This window comes from Myotis myotis, unplaced genomic scaffold, assembly GCF_014108235.1.
Source record: "Myotis myotis isolate mMyoMyo1 unplaced genomic scaffold, mMyoMyo1.p scaffold_m19_p_18, whole genome shotgun sequence".
Lineage (NCBI taxonomy): Eukaryota > Metazoa > Chordata > Mammalia > Chiroptera > Vespertilionidae > Myotis > Myotis myotis.
Window position 1 is genome coordinate 13,992,926 of NW_023416322.1, and position 23,740 is coordinate 14,016,665.

A 23,740-nucleotide genomic window follows, 5' to 3' on the forward strand; every position below is an offset into this window, starting at 1 on the left:
TTAGGTTACAATTTGTTAATGGCAGAGTAAAGACTAAGAAAAGTAAAGACAGGGCCTTCTGTCTGTCAACCGAGTACTTTTTTAATTACTGCCAAACCTCATTAAATACACATACCACAAAAGTCATTAAAAGACTATTAAATATATATATACATATATAATGTCAGATGTTTCAAGGTAGTTAAAATAGGATAATAAAAAGAAAGGGGGGCCATTCTCACACATGTCATCATCACCAAAGGAGAATTAAGAGGACTTACTGTTAAGGATGCAATCCCTTTGTGGTAGAATTTTAAAGACTCAGCAATGCAAGAAAGTGCTGAACTGTAATTCTCTTCTTGCAACCCAGTGAGACACTGTTCTGCATGTGAGAACTCCTTCAAACTATTCAGCCAGAAGTAGAAGTGTTCTGAAGCAACCTGAGTCAGCAAACTCTGATAGAGCTCTCTGGCCATGTCATGGTTACCCTAAAAAAAATCATGGCACATGATGAAGTTCTTACAATTGAATTAGCAGTTAAAAGACAAACTGAAATCTTGGATAACCATAACAATCATTCTTTGTATTATATAATTCTTTGAGATTCAGTATTTTCTCAGACAACATATGCTGAGTTGCTTTTATGTAACCTAATGCCCACAGTTCTTTACTAAGACAGTTCCAAAGAGAAAATAAAGGAATTAACTATAACCTGAGTCTAGAATTTCAGTTCCAAATATGGAAAGTATAAATACTTATCACATGTCATTCGGTATGAGCTATTTAGTGGGGGTGGGGGGAAACTCCAGTAAGCTCTATTACGTGACTATCAAGAAAAGTATTGTGCTTGCCTCTGGAAATGACTGGGGGGAAGGGTGATGGTTGGGGGGAGTGTGAATGTCATTTAACTGCTGGGGCCAGGGATGCTCAGTGCCCTGTCATGCTTGGATGCTTGGGACAGTCGGGTATAATAAAGAATCCTGTTCTGTCAGTAGTGGTCCTCCTCCCATTTGAGAAACAATGAGAACATGTGCTTCAATCCCCTAGAATAATGCTTTTCCAACTTTGCTTTTTGGACTTAAGGTTTCTATACTATCCAAAGCTCTGTATTTCTTTCTTTCCTCTCAAACAAAATTAATGAAAATTGTTGGGCTTTGCATGTGGCTGAGAAGAGAACAGCATACTAAAACTTTCTTGTTTCTACACAAGAATGATAAGTTCTGAGAGAGAAAGGGAATAAACAATGGTGTATTGACAAAGGGGGACAGAAATGGTGGGTGGGAGGCGACTGTGGTTATGAAAGTATCAGGCGAAATGAAACTGGTACTAACAACCTGCTGCCAGAAAGAGCTCAGGTTTTTGGAATTCACATGGGACTTTCACATAACATATATGGATCACACATACCATTCTGGATGCCTGTCTGGCAATTCGGTACACAGTCCATCCATTAGAGACGCTTTCAAGCTGCTGCTTAATGACTGCCTTTATTTCAGCAGATAGTGCTTTCTGACTGGCGACAAAAATCACAGTGGCCAAACTCACCTAACATTGAGCAAGAAGACAGACAATGAAAAAAATCACGTAATTCTACTCAATGTCACAGATAGCTTTACCCAAAAGGAAGGAAAACTAATGACAGTCCATCAAATAAGCACAAAACTTGTTCTCCTTTAACATTTACTAATTTTTCACTTTGAAGTTATAGAGCAATTTGTTCAGACAATTGTTTATAATTCCCATAAATATGGATAAATTATAAAATCACAATGAAATGCTATGCAGCAGTGAAATGAGTAAACTAGAGATACACTTTTCAATATAGATGATTTAAACAAAATAGGAAAAATACAAAAGATTACATGCAGTATGGTAGCATTTATATAAAGTTAAAAATATGCAAAATAATAGTGCATGCTACTTTGTATATATACTATGGTAGTGAATATATAACAAATACACGGGAGTGATAAACACCAAATTCAGGATAGTGGTTACCTCCAGAAGGGAGGTGTACAGGGAAGTACAAATCAACTGTACTGGTAATGTTTTTTTTCTTATGCTAGGCGATGGATGCAAGGGTTTTCAACATATCATTCTTTACATTTTTTGAATATTATGTTTCATAATTTAAAATGGCCTTAAAGTAATACTAACAAAAAAGGGATAAAGAACATTGGTTGAAAATGCTGCTTCAATAAAAAACAAACTTGGCCAATTGCTTCTTAGTATTCCAAAGCTGATATAAACAAAGGACCATATATATTGCGGTAACTGCATGATGTCATTCCCATGACCACTGCCACTTGGACCTCAGGGAAACCCCTTTCCTGATAGCAAATAATGAACTGGGGTAATCTTTTACAGAATATGCCCTGGAGCAGCAGTCGCCAACCGGTGGTCCGCAGACCGTGAGGTCCGAAAGGTTGGCAAACGCTGCTTTAAGAAAACCTTTGGAGCAGCAGTCGCCAACCGGTGGTCCGCGGACCACTGGTTGTCCGTGAGGTCCGAAGGGTTGGCGACTGCTGACCTGGAAGATTAAATATAAAATAGCTTTGAGTATGCAATTTCATTAAGCTTTTCCCACTCCCTAAATTCAGATGACCAGAAACATTATGGAGTGGCCAACTTAAGGCTTACATCTAATTTATGCCTATTTAGCATGTAGCCTACTCTCAGTCTGGTAGAACTTTCAGCTAGACAATATGATCACTTCCATAGCTTCTGTTTTTTAACAAGCACACACCTTTCCCAACTCCAGGATTACACTGAAACCTAAATTGGATCCTAAACAGCTACAGAAATCCTGGGTTGGAAAAGAGGAATCTGTGCTAATCTATGGTTGCTATTATCATCAGGTCTTTAACTTACATTTTTGGAAGTACAAAACAGGGTTTAGTTCATTATTTGCTTCGTATAAAAAAGAAAAATCCATTATCATTTTGTCCTTTGTAATAGAACAAACACATCAAATTGAAGGCTTTGGCTACACTAAGCTGACTTGACAGGGTGTAGGAAGAAAGAACTTTTAGATCTGAACTAAATAGGACTTTCTAAATCAAAAGTAGAAATCGTAAAAAGCTCATGGTTCCAATTCTATTTTGACTTCAGCATTCCCTTGGTCTTAGATAATTAGTTTAACCTGTTGTTTGTTTTGCTTTGTAAGTAAAGTTGACTACTTAAAGTAATTCTCACAACCAGATCTTATTCACCATCAAAAGGTGGCTCTTTACCAGAAGTTCCTGCTGCTTGTCCGTGGCTGATCGCCCGATAACCTTGTAGAGCTCCATGAGGTCGCCCAGCATTCCGTCGCCCAGCACTGGCAGCTGCATGGCAATGGCGGCCAGGCAATGGCACATGAGGATCCGGGCAGCGTCCTGAGCACTATGCAACTGAGTCAACAGGGTCTCAACCACGGACTGGCTAAGATGGGGTCTGCCCTTGGCCAACTTCACCATACACTTCAGAGCAATCTGCACATTGAAAACAAAATAGGCCACTTACATTTTGAAGGTATTAAGTAAAGCTTTTAAAAAAAAGAGCTTTGTTTAAGTTACTGGGGAAAATCAAGGAAAAGGTGTTTTTTTGTAGGCATAACATTTTTCTTCATAAGAAACACATGACATAATGGATCCCATGTTAGGATATGCAAAATGTACCATGTTTAATAGCAAATAACAAGTCAGGACTGCACATTAATCACTTATTGCAATCTAAGACTATTAAAAAAATGAGATGAAAATCATAAAAAGCAATGCTGAGAAGGCAAAATATATGCCAAACTGAATGTCATCATTTCTATACTTTCATTACTTATAAGAAATGCCTCTAAAATGTGGTTTGAAAATTTATCAATGCCATCATCTTCCTATGCTGCTAAACATATAGATTCCTGGGTCCTACCCATCCCAAACTTAGTGGATTAACTGTGTGTGCACATACCCTAGTCAGTGGTCGGCAAACTGCGGCTCGCGAGCCACATGCGGCTCTTTGGCCCCTTGAGTGTGGCTCTTCCACAAAATACCACGTGCGGGCGCGCACGTACAGTGCGATTGAAACTTCATGGCCCGTGCGCAGAAGTCAGTATTTTGTGGAAGAGCCACACTCAAGGGGCCAAAGAGCCGCAGTTTGCTGACCATTGCCCTAGGTGACTCTTAAGCACAATGAAGGGAGAAGAGGCTTCTAATTTTCTCTTATTTCTGAGGTGAAACAAAAACCAACTGGCTGTAGAGCTTCTATTCAGGGCAGTTAGCAGCATCACTAACATTCAGTAATCAAAATGAGAAGCCCAGAAGTCCTCTCACTGTTACAGAGCCAACTAATCACTAAATCCAGTAATTTCCACTTTTGTCAAGTCTCTAACACCTACCTCTTTTTTTAAAAAAAAAAAGTTTTTATGCCCTGACCGGTTTGGCTCAGTGGATAGAGCGTCGGCCTGCGGACTGAAGAGTCCCAGGTTCGATTCCGGTCAAGGGCATGTGCCTTGGTTGTGGGCACATCCCCAGTGGGAGGTGTGCAGGAGGCAGCTGTTTCTCTCTCATCGATGTTTCTAACTCTCTATCCCTCTCCCTTCCTCTCTGTAAAAAATTCAATAAAATATGTATTAAAAAAATAATTAAAAAAAAAAGTTTTTAAATTGATTTTTTAGAGAGAGAGGGAGAGAGAAAGAGAAACATTGATGTGAGAGCGAAACACTGATTAGCTGCCTCCTGCATGCTCCCTATTGGGGATCAAGTATGCAAGTCGGGCATGTGCCCTGACTGAGAATCTAATCAGCAACCATATAAATGTCAGTATCCTCTAGATGGGACGCTCCTTTAACATGGGAACTGTTCTTGACCATCTATGAGGCTAATGTTTTACTGACATCCACACTTAGAGAAAAAATAATTTGGTTTTCTTCTTTAAAAACACACACACAAACTTTTACATACTGTGGTTTCAAAGGGACTTGGGATGAATCACTTGCGGAACACGGGTTGCTTACTTCCTTTACATGAACACTTCTTGATTATCAGCTTTTACTTAATTGTACTAATATCTTTATACCCTCAAACCATACCTCAGACAAGCTATAAATCTTATATACTTCAATGTCTACTTAACAGCATTTGCTGCTATTGACCCTGCTTTTCTTATTTTGTACCATCACAAATTACATTTCATGTTTTATTCCAAAAAGAGGAGTCTCATTTCACATTTTAAAAAATCTTAAATATATCTAATATAATTTCTATAATTAAGTGAAAGTGAAATTTTTCATAGTTCCTCACTTTGCTTAAAAGCTAGGGTGTCTATACTCAGGAAATTAATACAAACCTATGTATAAAGAGTTTGGCTGCAGTTAATCAGCTTTTTGTGATCTTATCAGTGTTACCTCAGATTATAAATTTCAAAGAGTGCAGGAGCTCTATTTAACTTTGCTTTACACTGTCTGCGACCATTACTAGTATATGTATCTACTACAACTTAATAAATACCGTCAACAATGGCAAACCAGGTCAAAGCTCAGGTTTTTATTTTCTCTATCTTTTGAAACATCAATGGTAAAAATGTCTATTTTGAGAGTGAAGACCAAGGAAAATGTTCCTTTAAGCCAGGGGTTAATAAACTATTGCAGCGATTTTCAACCAGTATGGTGTGGAATTTTTAAAACATGCAATACCTGACTATTTAGTTAGGAACACTGATCTCTTTTCCTTAGATTGTCAAATTAAAAAAAATGATAACAGCCAACAGAAAAATAGCTGTACACTATGAATGAATCAATATTATACCTTTTTGTGTCAGACTGGCAAAAAATATATTCTTTGGTGTGCTGCAGAATTTTAGTAATTAGTCTGTATGTGTCATTAGATGAAAAAGGTTGAAAATCACTGAACTACTGTCCTGGGGCCAACTCCTGGTCTGTTTTTTTTGGAAATAACACACACCCCTTTTTTGTACATAATGTCCATGGCTCTCTGTTCTACAAAGGTAGAAATGAGTAGTTGGAACAAAGAGTGTATAGAGTGTATAACCTGCAAAATGTATTTACTATCTGACCTTTTATAGAGAGATTGTCAATTCCTAGTTTAGGCAATGAAAATAGCATTATATTAAAATAAGTGATGTTTTCACCTTTAAAGTGGCTTGAGCACCTGGACTATCATCTTGACTACAAAGTACCAGAAGGGATTCCAGGCCAAAAACAGCATCTTGCTCCAGTGCTAATAGGTCTAGAGGAAAAACACTAAGTTTTATAGCAGTCAAGTAGCAAAGATTAAATACACACACACACCCATGAAAAACATCAAGGAAGCTAAGATACAGGAAATACCTCAATAAGCAAAGCTAACCTTCCTGAAAAAGTAATCTGGCAATATTTCTGAAATGTAAAGGCTATTTTCAGACTTCTGTATTTTTACTACTTTATAGAAGGTTATAAAAATATGCACATTAAAAGAAAAGCTAAAGACACAAAGGTTTAAATAACTCATAACTGAAATACTGTCACCAGATTAGCTGAGGGAAATACTAGGGAAAGCAAACCATGTAGTATGTGTTAAACTTTCTAATCAGATATAAATGATGCAGAAACATTTTCATATAGAATGTTACAATTTTCAGTTCCTAATGAAAGCTGAACCACTTATTTATTTATTTATTATTTTTCTGCATCGGATGTACATGACCTTGACTGGGAATCAAACCTGCGACCTGTAGGCCGGCGTTCTAACCACTGAGCACCCGGCCAGGGCACTGAGCCACTTTTAGAAAGTAATGAGGACCCCATATAATCATATTAATGTTTTAAGTTGGACCATAAAGAACAAATCCCTTATATGTCTAACGTAATAGCAGTTTTTCGGCAATTTTCACTACCTTAGAGCTAAAATTTCTCCAGAGGTTCTAGAAAGTTCTCAATACATTAGCTAACTATATTTAGGTTAATATATGTCAGCTTTAAGAACATATTGCAGTTTTCTATGTTACATGTTAGAAAATAATCATTACTCTGCCAAAAATAAAACAGGTTTAAGTATTCAAATCGGAATCAACATAAATAACTTAAAGAAATGTCTCCTGAGTTAGTGTAGGGCTTGGCAAAGAGTGTAAAGGCTGGTGAAGGTTAGGGTATTATAAAAAAAGTCAGTACCAGGAACAAGCAGTGAAGGCACTAAGCTTATGATCCTTACTAAAGATTAAAACAAACACTGAAACAGGTGGAATGTCCAAAATGCATTTCCTGTTTTTGAACACCAATCTAAACTTCTCCAAGCCTTTTGGTCAAAAGATATTAGGAATACAATAAAATATATGCATTATTTTCTATGCATGCCTTTCTTAATTATACAAATCAGTTTAATGCTCTAGATACCTAGAAATAAATTCTATGAAAATTTAATTCACATTGCTCTGTTAATTCACTTGCCTCTAGATGAAACTATTTGTTAATTAAGCCTCTTGATAACTTAAGATATTTTTTACTAAATTTTCCAGATTTTTGTACAGCTGAACAACTTGCTTTATACCAAGGGTAGTCAGTCATAAGCAGTCCCTATCCACAGAACCAGATATGTAAAGGTAAACAGTGGAAGGAAATAGGAAATAGTCCACACAACCTTTCAATTCCACAATCCCAATTCCAAGGTCCTCATATCTTAAAAACTATTTTGAAGGATTAAGTAGCTTTGAGAAAACTTGCTCTAAGAATCCTTCAGAAGGAGGCAACTAGTAGATCTAAGCACACTGGTTAAAAATAATAAGGGATTAAAAAACCAAACACATACAGAAATCTGCCCAAGCTTTAATCCAAAAATGTGTACATATCGGTTCTGATCAAGCTTACCTTTTTCTTGACAAGAGACGGTTATATTAGTCAGGACTCTGACCCCATGAGCTGCAATGCCTCTGTTATTATGGTAACAGCACTCTTGGGCTAATTTGACTAAATCAGAGGATCTGGGGGAAGAACCCACATTTCCTAAACAAGCAGAGAAAAGTAGTACAGACTTTTATTTCATGTGAACATTACCTAGTCTAGTCTAGTTACTTATGCCTTTTGTTTAATTGCACATATAACCTGCAATTTAATAAAATTCAATAAAAAGACAAAACATCTAGAACGAAAAATGCTTGATTATTATAACCTGACACAATGCTTACAAAATGTCTTTGGAATTAAAAAATAAAGAAAAAGAAAGTCATCTTGCATCAGATCAGTTTACTATAAAAAAGAATCCCCGCCGAAACCAGTTTGGCTCAGTGGATAGAGCGTCGGCCTGCGGACTGAGAGGTCCCAGGTTCGATTCCGGTCGAGGGCATGTACCTGGGTTGCGGGCATATCCCCAGTGGGAGATGTGCAGGAGGCAGCTGACCGATGGTTCTCTCTCATCAATGTTTCTAACTCTCTATCTCTCTCCCTTCCTCTCTGTAAAAAAATCAATAAAATATATTAAAAAAAAAAAAAAAAGAATCCTAAGTCAGAATCCCTAGGCTCAAGCCTAGGCTTAAGCACTTCATAAGTATGTGACTGTGAACATATCAAAACATTTTAAGCCACAGTTTCAAAACATACAAACTCCCTTGCATGTGCCTCACTACAGAAGCAATGAGACCTTGTATGGAAAGGCTCTTACAAATTATAAGATGCGATTAATATTCTGTCTTGCAGCTCTTTCAAAGTGTGATGTCAATCAAAAATATTAAATAACTGCAAGCTAAGAAATTGAGATTGGTTGACTTGTGCAGATTGTTGATAAAGAGACTGTGACAATCTCTCCTAGCCCTTGTAGGTGTGCACCATTGCAATATAATCTTCCAATTCCTCATATCAAGAGGTGTTTATTTCTCCACCTATTTGGGCTTGGTCATGTGATTTGCTTTGGCCAATGAGATATTAAAAAAATATGTGTAAGCAAAAAGCTAAAAAGTGCTTGTGTGTTGTTTTGCCTTCTTTCGGCTGCTGCTATAATCCTGAGAACATGATATAACCCAAGCAAGCCTGCTGAGAGTCACAAGGTGGAGAGAACCAAGGTGCCTCAGCTAAAAGCCATTCAACCTCTAGCAGGTGAATGAGGCCATCGTAGACCATCCAGTCTGATCAAGGTTCCAGATGACTGCAGTCGTATGAGTGGGCTAAAGTGAGACCAGCAGAACTGCCCAGCTGAGACCAGTCAAAATTACTGACTTGCAGACGCAGAGCAAATGAGATGGTCATGGCTTTAGGCCACTATGTTTTGAGGTGATCTGTTCTGTAGCAACAGATAACTGATACAGAGCACCTCACAAAATTACTAGAAAGACTGGAAAACTAAGCTTGGAAAAAAGGGGAGGCGAGAGACCAACGAAGATCACAGCCCAAACTATCCATGGAATTAGTTCCAGTGAAGACATTAATGCCACTGTTACTGACATCGATGTCACAGCTTACAATGCTGTCAAAGGTACAAGACAGCAAACAACCACTGCTACAGTGTACCCTGGAAACCAGATGTTGCTGTGGTCAGTGCTAGAACACCAGAATGGATTCTTCCACATCACAACTCCTTGGTATGCAAATGACTAGTAAGTCCAGGGTACATGTGTGCACCCTAGTGGCAGGAAGGCTTGGCAATAGAATATCAGGTCTTTTCAGCTTCCTATCAGGACTTATGTGTCAGGGAATTCTCTTTACCCAGAAAGTCCATATGCAGTGAAACCATAAAAAGGAACAATGTACATTACAGTTCTTTGATTAATTCAATTCAAATTAATTGACTACAAAAGGAAGCAATAAAGATTCCACAAAATTTGCATTAAAACAAAACAACGAAACACTTTAGCCTGAAGTCTGTTAGGTAAGTAAACTCCTCACTGGGCATTATTAAAGGTGTTGTGGAGTTAATTCATCTTGAATGAGGCAACCAGGAAAGCATTACTGAATTGGGGTAAAGTTTTATTTTAATCATTTTCCACAGTGATAACATACACCTAAAAGTAGCATGACATTTGCTTTTAAAATTCACCATCACTTGGCCTTTGAAATGTACTTAAATTCAAAGGGCACTTGGAGTCACAGACATACAAAAGCAAACCAGCTATATTAAGCATCCTCATAAATATTGTTGCACCCACATATAATTCAAAAACGAACAAATATAGAAAAACAATATCCTTGAGTTAAGATCAAGGATGCAAGATTTTATTACCAGAGGCAGTAGTTGAGAAATAATTTTCAAATAAATTACTACCATATAACAAGGCAGGAGACTGAAACCTTTCCCGAATCTAAAGCTTGATAAAAGAAACCACCTGAAACAACATGAATCAAGGGACTAGCACACCACCCATATATCTTCTCCTTACCTGAAGCTATGCTGAAATAGTGCTTGACAGCAATGGTCCCTGAGAGTGTGGACAGGACAGACAACATCCCCAGCTTCAAGCTGTCATAAGGAGTCTGGAGGGCACATTCACAGAGGGCCTGAAACGCAGAAGAAAAGGAACACAAAACACAAGATGCTAGTTTCAATATACTTTACAACTGTCTACTCATTTTAAATTTTCTAGCTTTTTGAAAAATTATGTATTAATGTCTTTTTTCCATTATAAAAAACTTAAGTCAAACTGCCATAGCCAAGAGGAGCCTAAGGAGGCATGTTAACTAAATATAATGCATTATCTTGGGTGGGATCGTGGAACAGAAAAAGGACAAAAGGTAAAAATTAAAGAAACCTGAATAAAGTATGAAGCTTGGTTAATAATGATAATGTATCAATACTGGTAAATTCTAACAAATGTACCACATTCATATAAAATATCAGTAACAGGAAAGTGGGTATGGGGTGTGTAGAAATCCTCTGTACTACCTCCATTTTTCTGTAAATCCATACCTGTTCTAAAACATACAGACTATTTCTTAGAAAGTAATAATGTTTACTGTTTAGTCTTCACAAGCAGAACATCCACCATATTTTGTTTACCTAAGAGATATGTATGTATTTTTTAAAATAGTAGAGAGTGTGACATCCTATCTAGTTTATGAGTGAGCTCTCTACTCTCCTCCCGTTTCAGGACATTTCCTCTACTCTGCTCCTGACTCAGGTGGTCTGAAGTATTACCAAAAACAAGATGCTATTTTCTTTCAATGCAGTGAGCTATAAACATATGTTCAGCCTCATTCTGTATTTTTACTCTCAGAACTCTGACAAGACTGCACGTGATATAAATGGTCAAATAGCTAATTACCTATTAAACTGAACTAATTGCCATTCTCTCACAAAGTTTCAGAAAGTGAATAAAACTTAAAGACTAGGGGGAAAATTAAAAATAAAATTTCAGAAAAGTTAAATTAAACAATAAATGTAATATGACCCAAATATAAAACTGACAAAATTGCGGAGGGGAGGTGGATAATCTGCTTCTAAAGATCCAGAGAAATTCTGACAAAGTATAATGAGGGACCTAAAAAACAAGCCCTATTAAATATTAAAATATATAATAAATCCATAGAAATAAAAAGTTTTTTTCCTACTCATGAACACAGAAATCAATTAAAGAGACCTTCCCAGAAACAGATTCAAATAAACACTAGAATTTAATACACAATAATGGCATTTCAAATCAAAGGGACTATTCAATAAACAAAGTAGAAATGCCCAGTCATCTCAGTAAATCAAACTAGATCCTTATTTCTTTTTTATGGCAAATTAAAAAAAAAAAAAAAAAAAGCCCAGCTGGTGTGGCTCAGTGGTTGAGCGTTGACCTATAAACAGGAGGTCACAGTTCAATTCCCGGTCAGGGTACATGCCTGGGTTGTGAGCTCAATCCCCAGTGAGGTGCGCGTGCAGGAGGCAGCTGATCAATGATGCTCTCTTATCATTGATGTTTCTATCTCTTTCTCCATCTCCCTTCTTGTCTTAAATCACATATATTTTTAAAGTTAAAAACTACAAAAAGCACGAAGAGTTGACATGGGAAAATAAAAAATAAAAAGACAATTGATAAAACTGGAAAAAGTATTTATAATCATTTATATCATTAAGGCCCAATAACTTAATACATAAAAAGTTATTAGTAATAAGTAGGCAAAAAATCCAATAGAGAAGTCAGTACTTCATAGATATTAAACAAATCACTTTTAAATATAAGATGTTGAACCTCACTTATAATCTGAAAATGTAAATTAAAATAAGAGTTGCTTTACACCGGCCAGATTGGCCAAGATTAAATTTAATGATACACAGCACTGAAAACAGTGTGGGGAAATAGGCATAGTTATACCCTATTGCCAGACGCATAACATGGTGTAAACTTCATTGTGGGAATAAATCTCAAAAATTTAAATGTGGACCGGGCTGGAGAGGCTGTTTGCGGCGTGAGCTAAAGATGAATACCAGAGGACTTGGATCTCAGCTAAAGGACAGTATTCCAGTTACTGAGCTATCAGCAAGTGGACCTTTTGAAAGTCATGATCTTCTTCGAAAAGGTTTTTCTTGTGTGAAAAATGAACTTTTGCCCAGTCATCCTCTTGAATTATCAGAAAAAAATTTCCAGCTCAACCAAGATAAAATGGATTTTTTCACACTGAGAAACATCCAGGGTCTATTTGCTCCACTAAAATTGCAAATGGAATTCAAGGCAGTGCAACAGGTTCAGCATCTTCCATTTCTTCCAAGCTCAAACCTTTCACTGGATATTTTGAGGGGCAATGATGAGACTATTGAATTTGAAGATATTCTTAATGACCCATCACAAAGTGAACTAATGGGAGAACCACACTTGATGGTGGAATATCAACTTGGTTTACTGTAATGAAGTGAGCTGACCATGGAAATGGAGAGGCTACATCTTGTTTATAGTCGTCTTTTTACTATAATTTTATGTATACAACATTAAAAGTACTGACACATGAGAAAAAAAAAATTTAAATGTGTGTATCATTAGACCTCCAAATTCTTCTTTTAGAAATATATGTTCACAAAGGTGATTTTTTTGTTTGTTTTTTCACAAACTAGTCATTGTAGCAACGTAAACAATAGCAGTAAAAGTACTGGAAACTAATGTCCTCAGGGGAGAACTGGGAATACAACGGGAGCATCACACAGCTGGTAAAAGAATGCAGAACTACCTGCTTATATGAAAAGTTCCCCCACGGTGCACTGTTAAGTGATAAGAGGTTCGGAACATGCATATTGTGTATTTTCATATATATAGAAAAAAGAAAAATACACATCCTCGCATCTGGGGGAAAAATTCAGTAAGAACATGAGAAACTAGCAATGGTGATCACCCTGCAGAGTGGACTTGAGGGAAGACTTGGAACAGACTTATAGTTCACAATTAGCAGCCAATGACCACCTCAGTTTAGAGCAGAACTCATTTAAAAACAGGTCCATGCTCACTGTCTCTAATATCTTTCTTCTTTTTCTCCATTCTAATCAGTCTTTTATCCACAATGCGCCAATAAAATTGCTCTCGTAAAGGACATTAAAGGTTTCCTATTGCTAAGTGCACACGTGAATTATCAGTCCTCATCTTGGAGTATATAGTGCAGTGTCTCACATGGATGATCACAGCCTTCTTCCTGTAAAACAATCGTGTTTCTGATCAGGCTCCTTTGCTGGTTCTTTTTTATCACTTCCTAAGTCTCCTCAATCTATACTCTCTCCCAAAGTGACTCATCCAGTCTCATGCCTTTATATACCACCTATATAAACTGATGTGTATTATGTACTGTTGAGTTGGCTCTGGCCTAGTGAGCCATGAGTGATGCCCACCAAAATTCTTCTCCTAAATTGACTACAGAAAACAAGAATACAATAAACAATTCAATTGGGCTTCTCAACTAGCCTTAGTGCTGCTTATGGAAAAATTAATAAGAAACTGAGAGGCAAGTTTAATTCACTAAAACAAACTTTAAATAACCGAAGTTTTATGTATTTACTCTGCCACTTATAAAATAACTTCTGTAAATTCAACAATGCTCTTAGGAATTTTTCATATTCAAACACTTAGAACAATGACAGAGATGATATAAAAATGTAAAGCAAAACAATGTTTATGGTATTATATTATTTTTCTATATAAATTATTAATGTTCAAACATACCTGAATGTTTTCCCTACTCCAAGTGTGTGGTGTTTTATTGGCAAGTAATTTCAGATCTTGAATAGCAAGTCTCTTTACTGCTTTTCTGGGGTCATTCTTCAAATACTGCAAGAGAAGCTGGATCTATAAAAGAACATCACTCAGTTAACAATACTGTCACTGAAACTATCTTTACGGATGCAATGTAGTTTAGCAAAACTTTTAGATTTGAGACAGGACTCATTTCAAATTGCAGCTCTGTCATTTACCAGCTATGTGCCCATGTTTAGTGCCAGAAGCCAATTCCAGCATGTCATAATTACAAGAGTTTCATCAAAAGGTTGATGGAACTTGGGGACTCAACAAGGGCTGAGTCACATATGTTGTCACTTGTTGGGAACGGCTGAGGGCATTTCCCCAAACCTGAAAAGGGATGATTGTTTGCTGCCAGACAGCTCAGGGCATCTTAATCTACATGTTATTGACTCCTACTTGCCAAACACCTGAACAGCAGTAGGCTAATTCTCCCCATTCCAACAATGAACTCTGTATACCCTGACTCTTTGAAGTGTATATTTCCACCTCATCTCAGGACAATTTGTGTTAATAAAAAGCATGGGATCCTGAGAGGAAGGGATCTTAGTTTCTTTAACTAGGCTCCTCTGACTCCCAAATGCCTTTCAAAATTATGCTTCGTCTCTGGACTCTTACTGAAGTTACACCAGCCCCTTTTCCAGATTGCTGAACCCTTCTTAATGCTGGAACAAGAACCCCGGCAGTTTAGGCCTCTTTCTGTTTGTGTATAAAATGATACTATCATTTAACTTGTACAGTTCCAGCACAGCACCTGGCCTTTAACACTCAATCCTCTCTTTTCTTTATGCTCCATGCTCTGCCATGTACCCACCTCTACCTCATTTCCTCAAGAGATCCCCAAAATTAGTATTGTGAATACAGAGAAGGAAAAAATAGGCAAAAGGTAATTAAACAGATCTTTATTAGAGAAAGAGAATCTTAATAACATTAAAATTTATGGGTTACTTATTTTTTTAATCATATATTTAATATGCAAATTTAGTGAAGAAAAGACAGTTTAAAGAAAACTGAAATCACCTGCTTAGGTGTATCCACCAAAGATGACGCTGCCAGCAGAGTAAAAGTGTGCAGAGAAACAATCACCATTTTGGTGGAAGGATAGGATGTGACCAGCTGCTGCAGAAGCTGACGAGCGCTGGAGGCCAGGATGGCATCATGGTGCATGTGCTGCAGGATTGGGATTAACTTCAGCTTCAGGTCGACTGGTGTGGCTAAGCCTAGATGCAAAAAGGATTCTTAAGATTTCTGACCATCATCCTTGCTAATAGTTCACATTTAAAAGGTCTGAATCGGCACAATATCCATTTAAAAACAAATAGTGTACTAATGTTATGTTTATAACATTAAAGATAATTATGAGAGATAACTCATCAGTGCAATAGTTTTTCCCAAAAGTATTTATCTTAACATTAATTTTTCAGTGACTATAAAACTACATCCAATAGAAAATGCTTTTAAAAGGCACAGTGGAAAGCAGTCATTTTGCTGCCTACTTCTTCTCATAGCATACTAAAAAGCATCTATATATACACACACATCCTCAGTGCTACTTTTTCTTCGTAGCACTGAGTATGTCATATTTTTATTTGTCTATTGCCACCCCTCCTCCTTCCACCACTAGAATGCAGGTTTATGTGAGGGCATTGACTTTGTTTTATTCACTATGGTATCCTAAGCACCTAGGACAGTTCTGGCATTTAGAAGATACTTAATAAGTATTATTTGAATGAATAAATGAATGACTAGTGACTAGCACATAATAAGTACTTAATAAATGTTAGCAGCTATTTTTAATATACTAGTAAATCCCATTAAGTCACTTCATAATACTAAATAAAACATACACACCTTGAATCATTTCACTGATTTTGTTACAGATTCCCACAGCAAAATCCCTTTGGAAAGAGAGAACAGAAAAGAATTTAAAACCAAATAATTAAATTAAGCTTTTCTAAGGACTAAAAAGGAACACAACACAATCAACAACAGGAGAAATGCCAACACGTACTCCAAAATATAACTAATATTCCAAAGGTCAGGTGCTGGGGGTGGGGTAAGAAATGAAACTAAACCAAAACTCCAACCGGCAAAGGGGGTCCTGCCAACACTGTTCTCACTTGGTATTCAAGGAAAGATGCTCTGATTTACGAGTGCTGTTGCAATTCGCCTCACTGAGTGATACCGTCTGAAAGATTCCAAGCCACTATCTCAGTCTATTATGTTTTAGGATATATTTTAAATTAAGAAAAGCTCTTAATACACAAGCTGATTACATAAGCAAAAAAACCTATTTCTAATATTCTGAATTTTAGAAAAACAAATAGAAATACCGTAGGAAATATGAATAGACTCTTACTATAAAAGCCAAACTAAAGTTAGCTATGTATTTTTAGCATTATATATGTGTTAAGTATTTTATAAGGTGCTGCTTTTGATTCACAGAATATTGCAAAAGTATTAATAACATGAATATAAAATATAATATATAAAGAAACATGATAGAGTAATAGATTCAAACCTGGCTTATTTAGCCATAATAAATGATACATAAGACATAAACTACTTCTCCTCTAAACTAATTCAATGGATGTCTAAATAAAATATTTCCTGCTATTAAGATATGATTTGTCATTTTAAATTTCATTCTCACAAGTGAACAGTAGAGTTTTTCAGAGGCTACATAATATATGATATCATCTATTGACAACTAATGGACTGCATGATTGTATATTCATTTGTTTTCTAGAATTTTCTCTGCTAGTTTAGTGTATAATTGTGTTTTCTGAAATTAATTCAGTTTGTTCTCAATTATTCTATTGTGCTCTCTCTTTAATTACATGCATTATCTCTGTAACCGTATTATCATTCAGTATATCATAATTCTGAAATCTTGAAGTTTTCCTTATGTCTATACAGAAACATCAAGATTATACTTTGTTATGCTTTCCAGTAAAATTTTGAAAGGTTTTTATAAAATTTCTTTTGTCAATAACAATATATTTTTAAAAAATAAAATTGCTTTTGTTTTAGAATTTAGAATGTTTAATTCTAAAATGAAATTCATTTGCAAATTATTTTTCTTATACTTAAGAGTTGGCTTGAGAGATTAGAAGACATTTTCTCAACTGAATGCAACTAAGTTCATCACAGTCGCCACTAGAGGGCACTTCTCTCATTGACAATGCTCCCCGGGCCCCTGAAAGCGATTGGGCTTGCATCCAACTCCTGTTTTATGACTTGGACTAGCTCTTTAAAAGTATAAATCTTAACCTTTTTGAGAACAAGTCAGATGTGGTTATGGTAGTAGACGGGGGAGAATAGAATTAAATTCTCAAGGTCTTATTTGGCCAATTACTCTTATTTATTTAAGATCCAAAATTGGTAAATTGAAATACTAAGATAAAAATACATCATATTAGTTGAGATATCTGATCTTCTGCCAGGTCATCTTTCTCTGGAGAAAGAGGTAAACTATAATCTTAAAAAGATACATTTTGTTAATTTCACATACATGTAGCTAGGTCCTTTAGGCTTTCTATTGAACTAATTTGGTATTACAAATTATAAGTGTATACCGAAGCCTGGTATGTTAAAAACTGCTTCTACATAACTGTTAATTTAAATGTCATCAATTCTTTAAATGAAGAATCTTGCTGTTTCTATGTTAGTCTTAATCATTTCATCCACAGCTGAAAAAATTACCTTCTGATAACAGAAGGAAAAAAGTGAATCAAAAATGATTCTCAAAAATAAAATCTGCCGAAACCGGTTTGGCTCAGTGGATAGAGCGTCAGCCTGCGGACTGAAGGGTCCCAGGTTCGATTCCGGTCAAGGGCATGTGCCTTGATTGCGGGCACATCCCCAGTAGGAGATGTGTAGGAGGCAGCTAATTGATGTTTCTCTCTCATCGATGTTTCTGACTCTCTATCTCTCTCCCTTTCTCTCTGTAAAAAATCAATAAAATATATTTAAAAATAAAATCTAATCTCTAAATTATAAACTTATCATTTAGAAACTACATTTAAAAAACTACTTTTGGAGTCACTGGAAGTTTATATTTAATCTGACATTATAAAGTACTGAGACTTTGATAGTGCTAATCAGGTGTTAACAACTCACTAGATAATATCTCCGATCTTAAAAGCAATTTTTAAAAAGCTCTCCATATCAATGATTTTCTCAATAATAAAAACATTTGCCAATTTTCAAAAGCACCAATAGGAACTGTATTTATTCAGATATTTCTCTTCTTCCATTACTGCCATTCCTACTAATTTACAGCAGTAAATTAAAAATTATATGCTTTCTATTCTCTATTTTCCTTTTCCAATGAGTAATCTCAAACTTCTAAAGGTTTGAAAAAGCAGCTGAAGAGAATATGCACATACTTAAAAGCTGAAGAAAGAAAATTGATTATTTCAGTTACCCAAATATAGCACAAGCTCTTAATAGAAATACTAATTTTTATTTTAAAAAATAACATTTATTATTCACTTGATTATAAAACCAAAACTTGCTCATAGCAGGAGACAGAAATTTATAAAAAGGAAAATAAAAATTTAGATAGAATCTTACCAACCCAGAGACAATGTTTTGATATACTATATCTTTCTAGCTTTTTTCTATTCCATATATACATTGTGTTTTATTAAATAAATTTAATATCACATAAGTTATTATATAATCTGTTTCCAAATACAATTCTAAAATAAAGTTGTTAAAAGTTGATGTACTATTCCATAGTACAACCATATTTACCAAACACACTGGTTGGAATTTAGGTTGCTACTAACATTATTTTTTGTTATTATAACACTATAGCTAGTATCCTTGCAAATAAATATCAATACACATTGCTGATTTCTTAAGATTAGTTCTAAGTGGATTTTCTAGGTCAAAGGGATATCTGGCAAAATACTTATTATCAAATGCCCTCCAGAAAGCAATGTTACTTTTGTTATCAGTCACTAGAGGGGATAATATATTAGTACTTTTTGCAAAGAGTAATAAGTAAACAAGTCAAACACAGTAATAAAATCACGATCAACATTTCAAACTGCCACCCCCCCCCAAAAAAAACCTGTTCTGTAAGAACATGACTTCCCAAATAGGTGAAAATTGGTTTTAACTCAAGTTATTACTGTTTTTGTCAAACCATGTACAGCTCTAATGCCGTGATTTGAGAAGACAGTAAGAAAGCAGCAATTTCATATTAGGGCTGTGTGTGTCTAGGGGAGGCTCCTCAAGAAACAAAGCTCTGCTCCCAATGAAGCCTTCCCCAACCACTGTGCTGATCCTGTCCTTCTGGAAACTCTTAGTATTTCATTTATAGTTAATGCCAACATTTGTACTTAACTCTTCTGTTCTATGTATTTAAGTTTTGCTTCTCAATGTGATATAAACCCATTTGGAAAACATCCCTTGCCATTTACATTTTCCTGTATTGCTCAGTATTTATAGATATTGCTGAGTTATTCCTTCAAAACCTCTTTTTGGGAATCCAAATGATTCATTTGAAAAGCGTATGCTTACTTTGACTGCGCAGAAAAGTTGGCAGCAGCAAACACAGCAGCTTCAACTTCTACATTATCATGTGAATCCAGACTCTGACGAATGCTATGGTGAGCATTCTTCCTCTCAGGAATTATTGATGCCAGACTCCCCAACATCCTACAGAAACAGAGAAACCAGGAGAAACACAAAAACAATACACTCGAGGTCAGAAGCAAGGCAAAGCTAGTTAATCAAAACTGAAATTTGTAGGTAATTCCGTAATCCCAGGTTAATAAAGCATTAACTTTAGGAAACAAGCAGTGACTGAAAATCTAACCACTTTTCCATATTTTAGCATGTCAGAAAAATTAAATGGATTATCTAATACAAGCAAAATTTTAAAAAATAATCTTGAAGTACATCCCAGGTACCAAACACAGCCCAGCAAAGAAATTTTTGAATTATTAAAGCATTAAAATATCAATTTTCCAATGTTGCATAGAGAAGTCCAATTTAGCAAAGCATTAAGAGTTTAACATTTTTGGTATTAAGCATAGCCACATCAGTAAATATTGGTACCATGATTTTCAAATTCATCCTCAAAATCAAAAGAATAGATGCAGAGAATGTCATATCAGAATCTGCAAGGGTGAGGAACGTATAATTTGAAAAAACACAGTCCACTCTATAATAAAATTATAAATTCAGGAAAGGAATAAAAAACCCTATTATTTGTAACATAAACTACAGAAAGTAAAGCTTGAAAAATCTTTTCAGCAGAAAGGCATGAATTTTAGAATGCTGTAAAACATTTCAATAAACAAAACAGAGTTCCTACAAGGATAACCTTCCTCAAAGTCAATGTCCTAAGTTATCTTGCTACCTGACATATCATCTCCCAATTATCTTATGGAGATATAATCGATTGGACACAAGTAGTAGAGTTCTTAGAAACAAGATATTAAAATGGATTAAATAGGTAAATTTAATTTCAGTTAGAAAAAAAGTTCTAAAATTATTTAAATTTTTCCCAAAATATGTAAATAAAAAATAACCATTAATCTAATATTTTATACAAGAAAAGATTAGGCCGATATTGACATATCTTGATTAGCAGTTTGTTACTATGTAATATAAAAGGGCAAAAAATGCATAATCCCATGATTCTACTTTCTGAAATATTTCTGGTAATATTATAATTTGTAGCACTACATTTCAAATGCAGTGAGTATCTCCCAGCTTCTTCCACCATTTGTTGTTGTAATTTATAAGTCTAAAGTAATAGGTAAAAAAAAAAAAATCTTCAAAATATGAATGACAAAAGCACTTAATTATGAATAAGAGGGAAGAACCAGTTCCAGGTGTGAAAATATGGAAACATAGGGAAGAAGTGATATCCTAGACTTCATAGTTAAAAAGAGCAAGTCAGAAATGAATCCTATAATTTAGAAAAGTGATTTTTTAAAAAAATCCCATAATTATACAAGTGATTCCATAGACAGCAGCGCTAAAAAAGAACATGGTTCAAGCTGGAGATAAGGCTTATAAATTTTTTTTATAGACGAATAAAATTTTAAAAAAATGTTTTTAGTGGCAAGAAACAAACGGGTGATGAAACTTCAGTGGTTATATCTGGCATTCTCCAAGGAGTTCAAATACAAATTATTGCATGCAAAAATGAGTACATAACTAAGGATGAATAAAGAAAATTAACACAAAACAGTAAGAAGAAGGTCAGGAAGTTCAAAATGAGCTGAAGCTAAGCTACATTCAGATCCTAGTTATTTGATCAGAACATTTACCTACAGAAAGGAATGTTTCAAAAACAAGTCAGGTGACAATATACAACCAAAACAGTATCATAGATGAAAAACAAAAGTATTTACAGGTAAGTACAGTTACCATATTTTTGCACTGAGTCTCAGTTGAAAAAACAAAAGTAAATTTTTAATTTTTAATAATCAAAATGAAAAAGTAAGTATATTGCCTTTTCTGGTTACATAATTACAACTCAAACAATCTTGTGGTGAATCATTACAGCAATGCAGTATACCGGAGTGTGATGGCTCTTGCTACAGGATCATTACTATGAATCACAGAGAAAATTCTCTTCACAAATTCATCCACATTTAGAATCTTCTCCAAATGCTTCTCACTTTGTTGAGTAACTTTAAGAACACAGAGCCTCAGGAAATTGTTTCTACGAAAAACCAGGGATAGAGTAAATTAGGCCACTTTAGAAAAGTAATATTTAATTAGGAATCAAAATTACACTATTAATATTAAATTGTAGCAACAGGGAAATGTTTTTCAATCTTATTATTTGTGTCCTCGTTAGGAGTTAAAATCTATAGTACTTTAGGTGGGCGTTCAGCATAAGCAGTTAGCAATGCCTGCAGTCCTGCCGCCAGACACCAAAATGGTAGTGACACAAGGAGAAGCCCTGAAGCAGAACTGAATCTCATCATATAATAACCAAGGCCAAGAGGTCAGATGGTCTTCCTCCCCTCTAGAGCTACTTCTACAACATCTTTTCCCCTTCAAGTCTGATTTGGTGTGTGCATAAGTACATGAGAGCTTGAAGAATGGTAGAAAGAAATGGGAGAAAGGCCGGTGGGGAAAAAAAATAAATGGGTTTTTTAAGTCAGTGCTTACATGCTTCAGGCACTTCGCAATAACATGTTAGCTCATGTTATAAAATAAGCTATTAAATCCAAAGCTGCTCAGAACAATCAGTACAAAGCCACAGGTATTTCCAAAACATACCCTATCTAATAAAGAGGGAAAATGATAATTGACCCTCACACCATCGCAAAGATGGTGGCACCCACAGCCAATAAGGGGGGAATATGCTAATTGACTACCACGCCCTCAAAGATGGCAGCACCCACAGAAAATAAGGAGGGAATATGCTAATTGACTGCCACGCCCTCAAAGATGGAGGTGCCCAGTCTCCTCAGCCCCGCCAGGGCACCTGCCTCTAGAGTCCCCCAGTCCCCTCAGCCCCCCAGCCGCCCAGGGCTGGCCCAAGGTGTAGGCAAGCCTCGGATGGTGGCTGCCCAGCCGCCCAGGACCGCCCGAGGCTCAGGTAACCAGGGCCAGCCGAAGCTTGCGCTGCTTGAGTGGCAGCGGCAGAGGTGTGATGGGGCGTCGCCTTCCCCTGATCGCCGGGTCACCTTCCGCCCCTGAGGGCTTGAGACTGTGAGAGGGGGCAGGCCGGGCTGAGGGACCCCCCCTCCAGTGCATGAATTTTCATGCACCGGGCCTTTAGTACTAATATATCAAGGTTGCCTTAATTTGATTTATCCTATTACACAAAGAAATAAGTACTCTCTAATTTATACTCTTCATTTTTGCTTAAAACACCAGTAAATCTCTCACAAAAAGGTATTAGATACTCTGTGTCCATTAAAATGGTAACCAACCATATGGAAGTTCTAAAAGTCAAAAAGAATAAAGACCACAATATAAAACAGAGATATGAACAAAGTGCTTCAGGACACCAAGGCTTTCAAAAGACTTACCCAACCCTGAAAACATCAGCTAACTTTAGGAATGCAGAGTTGATGAGAATAGGGAATGGATACTTCTGAAAGAGCCTGGGAAAGCGAACAACTGCTTCACATTGTTCACCAAGTTTGCCAGATCTTAGACCTATGAAAAACATAAAAAGACAACAGCTTACACACTTGTGGCTACAATAAGGCAAAACATAGCAAATGTCTTTAGAATTGGTAAGAATATTATGTATCTGGACCTGCAACTCTCCCTGGGGAATAAGCAAGGAATTATCAGAACGGGGAGGAAAAGATTATGTAGTTTTTATTTATTTATTTTTTTAGTAAGAAAACATTTATCTATAAAATCACAGAGGTAGAAGAAATAATTTGTAGAAAAAGTGGGCTTAGGAAGCAAGCTATAGAGGTGAAGGAAGGTCCCTTGGAGGTTGGGAATGAGAAAGCTAACAGTAACATGCCTGGGACAGGGATGGGCAAGGGAAAGGGAAAGGCATGCTTCCTGGAGGGAGAGCCAAGATTGTACAGTTTTTAAAAAACAGTGTTATGATTTTATACTTCAGAAGGGGAAAAGCCCTATAGCTTTGGAAAGAGAAAGCAGAGCT

At 36.0% G+C, this 23,740-nt stretch overlaps 2 protein-coding genes across 2 annotated transcripts in view; one reads left to right on the plus strand and one right to left on the minus strand.

Moving 5' to 3' along the window:
• Positions 1–23,740, minus strand: part of INTS7 (integrator complex subunit 7) — a 45,269-nt gene that overhangs the window by 19,261 nt on the left and 2,268 nt on the right. Inside the window, exons 2-13 of the mRNA XM_036344125.1 lie at positions 23,145–23,274; positions 21,674–21,820; positions 19,660–19,797; positions 15,976–16,022; positions 15,145–15,344; positions 14,053–14,175; positions 10,309–10,426; positions 7,811–7,945; positions 6,100–6,197; positions 3,213–3,452; positions 1,387–1,524; positions 261–467 (exon numbers count right to left, since the gene is read on the minus strand). Of these exons, the coding sequence (XP_036200018.1) occupies positions 261–467; positions 1,387–1,524; positions 3,213–3,452; positions 6,100–6,197; positions 7,811–7,945; positions 10,309–10,426; positions 14,053–14,175; positions 15,145–15,344; positions 15,976–16,022; positions 19,660–19,797; positions 21,674–21,820; positions 23,145–23,274 (1,721 nt within the window). The remainder of the gene's footprint in view (positions 1–260; positions 468–1,386; positions 1,525–3,212; positions 3,453–6,099; positions 6,198–7,810; positions 7,946–10,308; positions 10,427–14,052; positions 14,176–15,144; positions 15,345–15,975; positions 16,023–19,659; positions 19,798–21,673; positions 21,821–23,144; positions 23,275–23,740) is intronic.
• Positions 12,294–12,778, plus strand: LOC118673396 (proteasome maturation protein-like). The gene has a single exon (XM_036344126.1). It carries the CDS (start codon positions 12,331–12,333, stop codon positions 12,754–12,756), a length of 426 nt encoding a protein of 141 aa, XP_036200019.1. The 5' UTR covers positions 12,294–12,330; the 3' UTR covers positions 12,757–12,778.